The sequence below is a fragment of the Eulemur rufifrons genome, chromosome 7 (assembly GCF_041146395.1).
Source record: "Eulemur rufifrons isolate Redbay chromosome 7, OSU_ERuf_1, whole genome shotgun sequence".
NCBI lineage: Eukaryota > Metazoa > Chordata > Mammalia > Primates > Lemuridae > Eulemur > Eulemur rufifrons.
Window position 1 is genome coordinate 6,274,856 of NC_090989.1, and position 12,825 is coordinate 6,287,680.

The 12,825-nt window shown below is 34.0% G+C and overlaps 1 protein-coding gene across 1 annotated transcript in view; it reads left to right on the forward strand.

Annotated features, from left to right (window-relative positions):
* Nucleotides 1-12,825, forward strand: part of BRWD1 (bromodomain and WD repeat domain containing 1) — a 109,689-nt gene that overhangs the window by 54,209 nt on the left and 42,655 nt on the right. Inside the window, exons 22-27 of the mRNA XM_069474947.1 lie at nucleotides 1,911-2,005; nucleotides 4,889-5,078; nucleotides 6,492-6,617; nucleotides 6,722-6,829; nucleotides 9,697-9,821; nucleotides 10,497-10,579. Coding sequence (XP_069331048.1) covers nucleotides 1,911-2,005; nucleotides 4,889-5,078; nucleotides 6,492-6,617; nucleotides 6,722-6,829; nucleotides 9,697-9,821; nucleotides 10,497-10,579 — 727 coding nt within the window. The remainder of the gene's footprint in view (nucleotides 1-1,910; nucleotides 2,006-4,888; nucleotides 5,079-6,491; nucleotides 6,618-6,721; nucleotides 6,830-9,696; nucleotides 9,822-10,496; nucleotides 10,580-12,825) is intronic.

Consider the following 12,825-nt stretch of genomic DNA (forward strand, 5'->3'; position numbering starts at 1 on the left):
CTGAGCATCCTGCACAGAGTGGCACATTTTTTGCAATCAGTGAACTTACATTGACACATTACCCAGTGTCCATAGTTTGTTAGGGGTTGTACATTTTGTGTGTGTGGACAAATGTATAATGACATGTATCCACCATTACCTTTATCATATAGAATAGTTTCATTGCCCTAAAAATCCTCTGTGCTCTGCATATTCATCCCTCTCTCACTCCAACCCCTGGCCATCACTCATCTTTTTATTGTCTCCATAGTTTTGCCTTTTCTAGAATATTGTATAGTTGGAATCATATAGTATGTAACCTTCTCATACTGGCTTCTTTCATTTGGTAATATGCATTTAAGTCTCCTACATGCCTTCTCATGACTTGATAGCTCATTTCTTTTTAGCACGGAAGAATAATCCATTGTCTGGATGTAGTGTAGTTTATCAGTTCATCTACTGAAGGACATGTTGGTTGCTTCCAAGTTTTGACAATTATGAATAAAGGTGTAAACATCTGTGTGTAGGTTTTATGCAGACACCGTGTTTTCAGTTCATTCGAGTAAATATCAAGGACCGTGATTGCTGGATCACATGATAAGCTTATGTTTAGGTTTGTAAGTAACTGCCAAACTGTCTTCCAAAGTGGCTGTACCATTTTGCATTCCCATTAGTGGGGATGAGGGTTCCTATGATCTACACCCTTGTCAGTTCTTTCTAGCATCATCTATAGATTCAATATAATCCCAATCAAGATTTCAGCAAATTAAATTTGTGCATACTGACAAACTGATTTTTAAAGTTTATATGGAGAGGAAAAAGACTCAGTATAGCCAACACAAGGAGAATGAAGGACAATGAAGTTGAAAGACTGACACTACCTGGCATTAAAGCTTATTGTAAATTTGCAGTTTTCAAGGTGGTGGTATTGGTGAAAGAATAGACAAATAGATCAGTGAAACAACATCCGGAGCCCAGAAATCAACCAATAAAAATACAGTTAAATGATCTTTGGCAAAGGAGCAAAGACAACTCAGTGGACAAAGCATATTCTTTTCAGCAAGTAGTGCTGAAATAACTGGATAGTCACATTCAAAAAAATAAATCTAGACACCAGTGTTTTACAAAAACGAACTCAAAATGAATTGTAAACTTAATATAAATGTGAGATAGAAAAATTATAAAATTTCTAGAAGATAGCAATGGGTAAAATCTTTGTGTCTTTGGGTGTGGCAATGACTTTTTAGATAAAAAAACCGGAAGCACAAACACGAAAGAAAAAAATCGATAATTTAGAGTACACTGAAACTAAAAACTGCTCTGGGAAAGATACTGTTAAGAAAATGAAAAGACAGTCCACAAGCTGGGAGAAAATATTGTAAGCCTCTTATCTGATAAAGGACTTGTATTCTGTATATACAGAGAACTCCCAAAATTCAGCAGTGAGAAAGCAACCAATTTAAAAATGGGCCAAAGAACTAACAGACACCTCACCAAAGAAGATTATACAGATGACAGATAATCATATGAAAAGATACTCAACCATCATATGCCATAGGGAACTGAAAATTAACCCAGCAGATAGCACTGCGCACACCTATTAGACTAACAATTAAAATCCCAAACAGAGAACACTTACATTGACTTTTTACTAACTTCACTCAAGATGGCCTTATTACATCACTTTCTTTGCTGATGGTGGTAATGTTAAATCTGGCAGATGTTTTCTTTTGTCTTATGCCTTGATAAGAAAAAGGACATAGTGAAGTTTGCTTTTTGTTTTCAGTTTATGTAATTATATTTTTATTGATTGTTATACTTATTTCTTAGATGATTTAGTCTTATAATTGGGATGATTATGTGAAGTTTTTTTTTTGATGTGTTACTTAACTTCAGAGATCAAAATTTTTTTCCTCTCCCATACAAATTAGGAAACTTCCTGTGATCAAAGTGAAGGTTCTTGTTCTTCTGAAGAAGATGAATGGAAAAGTGATAGAAAAAGTGAAAGTTACAGTGAAAGTTCAAGGTATCTGTTTTTAATTGTTTTGATCATATAGAATTTTAGTCATAGCCTTGGATGGAATCATACTTGGAAGAGTTTGCAAGTATGGAACGTATTAGCATTGAGTTTTTAATACACTTAAAAGGAGGAGAAAACTATATTAACAGCTGCTGCTATGGAAATATTTTGGGAATTTTTAGTTTAAGAATTTGACTCAGCAATGTTAAATATGCATTCTAAAAATATCAATTTAGTCTTGAGCTACACTTGAAAAGAGTAGTATGCAAAGTGTATGTGGTAAAACCATCAGTATATTCATTATTGCATGTGTTAACAGTTTTTTTCAACCTCTTTTTCTCATCTTGGTACATGCCACCTTCATCTTTGCATACGTTAAAGCTAAAAACCTGGACATACATCTCTCTTCTGTCTGCACAACCTATCCATAGCCATATCTAGGAAATTCTCCCTCCTAAATATTGCTCAAATTATCTTCTGTTTTCATTGATACCATCTTAGTCCAAACCACTGTCCCATACTCTCTGCTTCCTTTCTTGTCTTCTTTTACTTTATTATGATAAGGAGCTGGAGTTTTTCTTTTTTCTTTTGTTTTCATTTTCTTTTTAAAAAAATTTTAATTGTGAAATACACATAACATAAAAATAACCATTTTTACGTGTGCAGTTGAGAAGTGTTAGGTACATCCACACTGTTGTGTAACCAATCTGCAGAACCTTGTTCATCTTGCAAAACTGGAATTCTACACCCATTCAAGAATTTCTGTTCCACCATTCGCCCAGCCCCTGGCAACCACTATTTTATTTTCATTGTCTGTATTCATTGTCTTTGCATTCAACTTTTCTTGAATTTTATTTATACAAAGCAGATGCTGTCATAATTTTATAAACAGCTCTTTTTATATTAGGGCGTTAAATGTGAAATGTCTGATTCTTAATCACATGTTCAGTTTATTATATCTCAAACAAGAAGCAGGACAATTAGAGTATGTGCCTAAACTATCAATATAGTTTTGCCACCTTAATGGTAGTTTGCTTATACCAGCAGTGAAGAAGCCTGGAGAGCAAGTGGCGATGAAGTCGTGAAAGGTGTTTTCCACAGCTTGTTGAGAATTGAATATTTTTCCTTGCAAGAAGTGGTCCAAAGCCTGGAAGGAAGTGGTAGTCAGTTGGTGCAAGGTCTGGTGAATACAGTGGATGAGAGTTGGAGAGTTTCCAAGTCTAGCTGCTGTAGTTTGAGCAGAGTTGTTTTTTGTGACATGTGGTCTTGCCCTGTCTGTATTGACCAATCTTGGCTGCTTAATCGCAAGCATCCTCATCATTGCATCCAGTTGGTTGCAGTAGACATCCACTGTAATCGATTTTCCAGGTTTCATGAAGCTGTATTGGAGAATACCAGCGTTAGACCACCAGACAGACACCATTAGGTTTTTTTGATGAATATTCAGTTTTGGTCTGTGTTTTGGCACTTCATCTTTATCCATCCATTGTGCCGAATCCTTGTAATCATCAAAAAGAATCCATTTTTCATCACATGTAACAATACAGTATACAAATGGTTTGCCTTTATGTTCTGATAGCAAAGAAAAGCAAGCTTTGAAATGGTATATCTTCTGACATTTGTTCAGTTCGTGTAGTACTCATCCCTTGTTTCAAATGGTCTAGTATTTTTCGAATAGTAACTTTAGACCTTGCTGCTAATTCATGTATAGGTTGAGATGGATTCTCTTCCACTATAGCTTTCAGCTCGTCATTATCCACCTTGGTCTCAATTCACCCACATGGCTCATTTTCAAGATTAAAATCACCGGAATGGAATTTCTCAAACTATTGACATACTGTGTGCTCATTAGCCACATCCTTCTCAAACCTTTTGTTGATATTTTGAGCTATCTACACTGCATTGGTTCCATGACGGAACTCATATTTAAAAATAACACGAATTTTTGACTTATCCATGGTTTTACAAAAATTGCTATAAAATAAAAATTTGAAAAATAATTACAAGCTAAAATATGCTTTTGAAAGAATGAAGATGTACCTTCACAATAAAAAAAAAAAACCTCAAGAAGTGTCAAAGTGAAATGTCAGAAATATCAACTGTCAAACTTAGTACTTGAGGAAATTAGACATTTCATACTTAATAACCTAATAATAAATACCTTTTAGAATTGTTTTTTTGTGTTTGTGTTTTATAGAGACCGAGAGGTGTATGGTTAAAGTTGAGACAAGGATGGCCCCAGTAGTAGACCTTTATCTTTCTTTTCTGTGTGTGTTGAAGCTAATAGTGGGCCAGGGGCTAGTTTTCTATATCTAGTTTCCTCGTTAACTCTGCTTTTGTTCCAGAGTGTGTCTAGGATTAGTCTCTTTCATGGAGTTGTATCATATCAGGAAGAGTCCCCCCTCTTGGGAAGAAACTGACCATTTATAGCTTTCTATTTCATGTGGTAACTCTTCCTTGGGGCTGCTCAAGTGTATTCATTGATGGCTTGTGATTCCAGTTAAGATTCCTACTTTATACCTCCGTCTCTTCGAACAAGGTAGTGGTAGTGGGTCCTACTCTTAGGGTTTTGTATGATCTCTACTGTTGCTATAACTCGGTGCTTTGTTTTCTGAAAGGGGAGTTGTCTTCCATCAGATCTCATCTGTAGTGTACTTAAAAATTTTTTTCAGGCTTACATCCTTTCCTAATGTCCAGTGTCGGTGAAGATTTCGTTTTCTCTCGGTCTCTATCATGATCTTCAGTCATTTAAATATTTTTTGGTAGTGAAGGCAGAATGTTCAAATTAAATCTTCCTGGGATCTTCTTTCCCCTCAAGTTTGTATGATTGACTTGCTCCTAGTGCTTATATTCTAGTTCCATACAACTTAAAGCATTCTCCTTTTCTAGTGACTCTTCATCTAGATATTCTGATTGGACAGCTGATGCAGGTATCAATTTGCAGCCTCCTTTACGAATGTCATGTCGTCGACGAGTTACTAGATTTTGTAGTAGTTCAGAAGATGAAATATCTACTGAGAATTTATCTCCTCCAAAAAGAAGACGAAAGAGGAAGAAAGAAAGTAAGCCTAAAAAAGAGGTAAGAAAAGTATATTTTTTAAAAAAACACGTGTCTGTACTTTTATAGCAACATTGTTTTCCATATTTAGTAACTAGAAATCTTCTAGAAATTGGAACATTTATTTCTTTATTAAAAATGTTTTGTCAGTAGGAGTCAAATGTAAAAAAAAGTGAACTCATTTTTGGAAAAGCGACTTTATTGTTAACACTTTTACTTCCACTGTTCTAAGCTGTGTGCTCGACAGTTAACACCTTTCTAAATCTTAAAGCGAAAACTATTTTGCTCAGAATCTTGCCATAACTCTTATTTTCTCCAATTTTAACAACAAAAACAGACTTCAAGGCATTTCAAGGTGCTTTCTTTCTGTTTTGTCTGTTGTGATGTTTACCATTTTCATTTTACATGTTCTGTCTTCATGATTGTAATATCATCCCTATTCCATCATTATTTGTACACTGTGCGTGTTCATTTCATGCAAGTAGTTATTTTTTTAAAGATGTCAAGTCTTTGTATTTGTTACTTATGTAACCTATGTATTACCTATGTAACAAATCACCCCAAAGCTTAAGTGTTCACTAGAACAAATATTTATTATTAAATAATAATATTTCATGTTTTGGTGGATCAGGAATTTTGGAGCTCACTAGTTGGGTGATTTTAACTCATGTGGTTATAGTCATGTTGACTTGGGTTGCATTCATCTGACAGCTTGATGGAGTTGGGTGGTATTCTTCCCAAGCTTATTGATGTGGCTTTTGGACTCAGTTCCTTGCCATATGGGCCTCTCCTTAGGGCTAGCTGCTTGAATGTCCTTATGACTTTCCTCAGTGAATGATCTAGCAGAGTGGCAAGGGGCAACTCATAATGTCTTTATGGCCTAGTCTTAAAGTGGCAGATTGTCTCATCTACTGTATTATATTTGGTGGAAGTGAGTCACTGAGTCCAGCCCATGCTTGAGAGGAGCAGACTTAACTTCCACTTCTTGAAGAGGAGAGAAGTAACAAAGAATTTATGGCCGTATTTTAAAATCACTAGTCTTAAAATTTCAAATCAAGAGGAAGCTTCTTGTGATGATTGGCCTGTGGCCAGACTTAGAGAGGAGTCTTGGCAGAACAGGCTGTGCGTGAAAGAGGTTGTAGGTTGGCTGTTAGCTCCCTACCATTTGATGTAAAATGGTATGAAGAATCTATTAGGAATTCAGGTGATGATGCTAAGAAAGTGCTAGGTAGATTTACAATTCTTTAAGAAGTGATATATTCCTATGTGTTTTAAGGGAACAAATATTAAATATATATGCTGTTTAAAAACTAATCATTAAATGGACGTACCAAATAATAGTCATTCTGAATGGTGAAGTTTCTTTTGTTTCTTATTCAAACGGTATGTACTGCCCCTTTCCAATCTAACAAACTGTTCTTTTCCCCTTGGCAGAATTTGCGGAGGATGACTCCAACAGAGCTTGCAAATGTGGAACATTTATATGAATTTCATCCTCCAGTTTGGATTACTGACACCACACTTCGAAAGTCTCCTTTTGTGCCTCAAATGGGTGATGAGGTGAAAATAATAAAATTTAAAAACATGTTTATGGAACACAAAGCAAAATTTATATTGCTCCTTAGCTTTCTTTTAATTTTTAAATGTGTACTTCCCTTTTGTAGGTAATATATTTTCGACAGGGTCATGAAGCTTATATTGAGGCCGTCAGAAGAAATAACATTTATGAACTGAACCCTAACAAGGAACCATGGAGAAAAATGGATCTTAGGGTAGGATTGATGATATTATTAAATCATTAAACATTAGCATACATATAGTTAAATTATTGATAAATCTATTTAAAAACCTACTGGAATCATATTTCATTACAATAGAGTAGACTTGGAATGTTTCTAACACAAAGAAATGATAAATACCTGAGGTGATGGATACCCCAATTATCCTGATTCGATTAATACATATTGTATGCCTGTGTCATCATCACATGTACCCTGTAAATATATACAACTATTATGTATCCATAATAATTTAAAATACTAAAAAAAAAATTTCTGCTATAACCGAGCCTTAAGATTCAGTGGGGATGGCTTATTTGTCAATGAGCAGAATTTGTATGTTGCTGATTGGTAGGTAAAATGTTAAATGTAACTATGTAGAGTCTTGGAAAGGCAGCTTGACAACATGTATTATTCATCTTAAAAATGTTTATATATCCAAGACAAGTTTTCAAAAGAAGAAATAAAACTTGAAACAAAGGTTTAACCTCATGCATAATAAAATAAGGAAATAATTTTACCTTCCCAATACTTAACCAGTTTTATAATTTTGTTTTGTTTTAGTTCAAGAAAGAAAATGCCACATTTTAGCAAGTAGCAAGATTTTGGTTTGTTAACAGTTACTGAAAATGGAGATGGGGGTTGGTCCGAGTGTGGTGGTGTTTACAACTAATTGATCACAACCAGTTACAGATTCCTTTTTTCCTTTTCCGCTCCCACTGCTTCACTTGACCAGCCAATCGATCAGTCAGTCAATCAATAAATAAATGCGGGTGGGGTGTGTCAGGTGGTCCTGGCTTTCTATAGTGGGTATTTTGGTGATAGGAATTGAAACCGAAAAATATTTAGAACTTTTACATCTGTTATTTTACTTCTGGTAATTTAGGAAGTAAGCAGAAATGCTTGTAAATATGAGTATGGCAGGCAGTTCCATCTCATGTTTATGAAAACAAAAATTGGGGGAAAAAAACCCAAATACTCGCAGTAGTGAATGAATCCTATCATTGTGCATTAATACAATCATGTAGAGCTGACCTTGTAATTGAGGCTGTTAAAATATTTATTGAATGCATGATGGATACATTTTCACAATTTAAGATGAAAAATGGGATGTGATGTTTGGGTTATGATAGCAAAATTTTAAAGACAGTAGTCAAGCAAAAGAAAAATATCAAAATACCAATGGTGATTGCAAATGATTTTTATTTTCTTTATACTTTTAGTTTATACATTTTTGATACTTTTTAATAACTTAAATGTAAAAAACTAATTATTTTAACAAAGATAGCTGTTCTTAACGCTTACATTCAACTTACTGGCTTTGCTTCTATGAATTTGGCTTAATATACACTTTAAGTTTTAGTTATGTCTGTTTCCACTTAACCGTGTACCTAGGTACAGTCAATTCTCGTTATTCATGGATTCTGTATTTGTGAACCACCTACTTGCTGTAAGTGGAGCTTTTTGGTCATTCAGGGACATGTACAGAGCAGCAGAAAGTTTGATCTGCCTAATGAGCATGTTTCTAGTTGAGGTACAAGGTGGCACTGTGCCTTCTTATTTCATCTCTCACACAGAGAACAAATGTCCTTTTGGTGGTCTATTTTGTGCCAGGTTTCCCATTTTTGTGCTTTTTGTTAGTGACCTTGCTGTTTAAAATGACCCTTAAGTATTGTCCTGAAGTGCTGTCTAGTGTTCCTAAGTGCAGAAAGGCTGTGTTGTGCCTTAGGGAGAACACATGTGTGTTAGAAAAGCTTAATTCTAGTATGAATTATAGTAGTGTTGGATGTAAGTTCAATGTTTATCAATCAACAACATATATCAAATGAGGTGCCTTTAAACAGAAACACACATAACACTGGGAAGAGTGGAAAACCTGCAGCCTTAAGGTCATATGTGGCCTTCTAGGTCCTTAAATGCGGCCTTTGACTGAATCCAAATTTTACGGAACAAATCTTTTCATTAAAAGGGTGCAGTAGAGACAGATGAAGCTTTTCTTGCCTCCTTTGCTGCTTAAAAAAGAACAATCTTGAAATCAGAAAGACCGCAGGTTCCCCATCCCTGGATGGCGCTGATTGCGTATTCAGTGCTTTGGGTGACTTTGTAGAACATAACTACCGCAAACAGAATGACTGTACTTACCACTTTGTTTGGTACATTTTAATAATCACATATTCAGTGGATAAATGGATGAATAATCTATTGTATTCCTAGTATCAAGGAAACAGACATTGGGGGCAGGTTGATTGTGGCAAATCCATTTGATGGATACTCTATCCAGGTAGAGACTTTCTCCTTTTTTGCTATCCTATCCGTACTGCCTAGAGTAAGTCACAATCCATGGTAGAGTCTCAACAAATATTATTCATTATTGAATGTATTTGGCAGAAGTTAAATACCAAGCTTTGGGGGATATTTATGAATAAGCAAAATGCTTAAACATTTTGATTGCACAGTATAAAATTATACAAATAGAAATTGCCTATATGAAGAAAAGAAAGCCAGAAGGAAAACTTTTAGATTATTAATAGTGGTTGGTTGTCTTTAAATATTGAGCTCATTGGTGATTTTTTATTTTCATTCTTAAATTTTTGTGGTGTATTTTCTAAAGTGAATATACTAACTTTCTAAAGTGAGTATATTCCTTATATTAGAAACTGTACTAAATATGTCTTCCAAAAGATGTAGAGTAACTTTAGCAACAATGATTATAATTACTGGTAAGTTAAACTAGTCTGCTGGTTTGGAACCCCTAAAGTATGAGTTTGCTTAATTTAGCAATATCTGGAGAATTACAGTGTTGAGCAATTGCTGTGTTTTAATATTTTAACCATTTATTCTTTTAAAAATGTCTGTTAAAGGATCAAGAATTGGTCAAAATAGTTGGAATACGATATGAGGTTGGGCCCCCTACACTCTGTTGCCTCAAATTAGCATTTATAGATCCAGCGACTGGAAAACTTATGGATAAATCTTTCTCTATTAGGTATGTATTACTTTTTTAGATGGAATTTTTTTAAATTTAGATTTTCCATCTTGCTGATTTAATGATTGGCATGCCCTTCCTGTTTAGCTGCAGGGTAACTAACTAGTAGAGCACTGTGGGCAGCCCAAGGGTGTGGGTCAAGCTTCTAATGGAGGAGAACCCCCCAGAAGTAAGATTAGGCATGTCACAGCAACAATTAGGCATGGGCAGTCTGTTTTATAGAGTTTGGCATGCCACTTCCATGGATGGAGAATTCTGACTTGTAGGCAAAATTGTTTCTGCTTTTGTTTTTGAGAAAATTTTAGAATTAATAATTTGTTGCACTTGTGCTGTCCAGTACGGTAGCCACTAGCCAGATGTGCCTATTGAGCACTTGAAATGTGGATAATTCAAATTGAGTGGGTTGTAAATGTACAGACTGCACTTTGAAGACTTGGTATGAAGAAAAAAATAGATCTCATTATTCTGTATTGATTACATATTGAAATAATATTTAGGATATATTAAGTTAAAATACACTATTGAAATATACTGGTTTCTTTCTACTTTTAGAAATATGGCTGGTTGAAAATTAAAAGTTACATATGTAATTCCTGTTGTGTTTCTTTTGGACAGTGTTGCTCTAGACTGTAACTACTATGTAGGGAATTTAATAATTTTTAAATTTTTGTTTAGATATCATGATATGCCAGATGTTATTGACTTTCTTGTATTGCGTCAATTTTATGATGAAGCAAGACAGAGGAATTGGCAGTCTTGTAAGTCCTTATTGAATTTTATATAGCCTTAATCTCATATTTTATTGGTCTAAGTTTTTGTTTGTGGACTCTTAATTATGTTGTATACAAACATGTAAATTCTGGAAAGAAATATTAAGTGACCTATAAATTGTATTTTGTTTAGGGCTTGGTACTTAACTGATTCTAGGTAGACTTTCTAGCCAAGCAACTTTTCTTCTGTTCTTACGGTTTATGACATTTGGAAAAGTTTATTTTCACTAACTGACTATAAGCTAGAGTAGACTTATTTTATTTCAGTCTTCCCCATGCTAACTTATATATAATTATCTTTAATGTAACACTGGTGTAATTTATGTTGTTATCCTGGGATCTGAAACGATCAGAAGGTTGATTTACCTACAAATAGGTAAATTTCAGATTTCACACTGATAATCTTCTGGTATACCAAAATATTTTACCTTTGTTATCATAACAACCTAGACTTAGAAGACTTGAGGAAACTTTTTTTAAGAAATAAAAAAATTCACACTTATCCTTTTTTATAACCATGTGATGTGTGGATGGCCAGAAAATAAGAAATTACCTCAGTGTAGGTACAAAATTACTTTAATGTGATTTTAAGGTGAGTTCACTTCTTTAGAGTCGTGTAGGCCATTAATCCCAGGATATAATTGAATATAATTAGGTCAGGTAGTTCTAGGTAGTAACTATAGTACCTGTTTCACAGGTATACATATGTTCAGTGTGTAATGAATGCTATCTGGGGAGCTTGTGTTGTTTGACTTTAGTCACTTAGGATAGGTCAGTTCTTGGTCTCTTATTAGAAATATTAAGTTATACTCAGGCTGTGTCATCTGGTGTACACATTCACACATGATGTTAAGACCTCATTAATCTTCCTGGTTACTATTACCTTTTTCTATGGGTACTACAAATAAGTAAATTTTAGATAAATTCTCTAATCCTCATTTGAAATGAAAGATTGTCAGAGTGTGTGGCTCATCTTTATAGACTCTCCTTAATGGTGATGTCTACACAAGTGACCAGGATGATTTTGGGACTAGAGGTACAGGAAATTTTTCATGAAGAAAAACATCTAGCAATAAAAATAAAAAAAAACAAAAAGAAACACCTGGAATATGTGAGAGTAAGTCATGTAGTCAAGTTTCAAAGAACTTTAAAGCTTCCTGGCTATTAAAAATTTTCAACCCCCATAAGGTGTAAGATAGAGGCTCTCATATTTTAACAACATGTCCATTTAAAATTTTTTTAGAAACTTAATTACCTAAACTTCAGAGATGAGTCCCAGTTGCCCCATGTAATTTGGATCTTTTATAATAAACTTTAATTCTTCTTTGCTTCTCCATAAAATCTTACTTTTTGGCCTTGAATTTGAGCAGCATGGCTAGAGGAAGTTGCCTGTTTCCATTTTTACAGTGGATTTTTAGCTTACTCTTGATAGGCCATAGTAAGTTTATTTGACAAATCTTAATGGATTGCCAGGTGATCAGCTACCAAAAACCTAGACAAACCACTTTTATCATTAGAAAACTAATTTTTTAAGGTTCCTTTTTATGTAAATGTTGGTCTTTATGCTGAAGAAATTTATCTAAACTGAAATTATCTTCTAGTATTAGGTAAATTGGGAAGAAAAATAAAAAGTTAATTTTTCGTATCAAAGACTGGCTCTATTCTAAACATGTTTTTGTATTAGGCTTCAAAATTGGAGCAGTCGATTTTTAAAATTACAATAATTTATTATGATTACATTCAGTTGTAATGTTTATGTAAATAAGCTTATTTGTATTAGAGAATTGGACAAAATCATGGTGTGAATTATCTCGAATTATAAGTTTCCAGCTCTAATATTCTCCTTAGAAAGATTTCTTTCAGGGGCTTACGGTTTCTAGTGATTTTGAAGTAAAGTATACATAAAAGTTATGTTAACATAAATTTGAAAATATATTAAGGCCCTCAAAACATGAAGGTCTAGTAGTTGTGGCATTGTTTTTTTTCAAACTTTTGAAGACTGCATTGTAAGCATATTTTATCTAATTAAGACTGTTCACTCATATTTTATTGTATAAATTTTCTTCGAGATAAATTATAGCTTTAGTTTTGATTTATATTATCTCTGTAAAACTGTTAATCTACACCAGAGAATCATTAATGCTGGATAGGTGACTTTATTGTTTGCTTTGGTTGATTTTGGTTTGAAAATGATGGGATGGTTGGGAAGAAAGAGATATGGTTATTACAGCAGT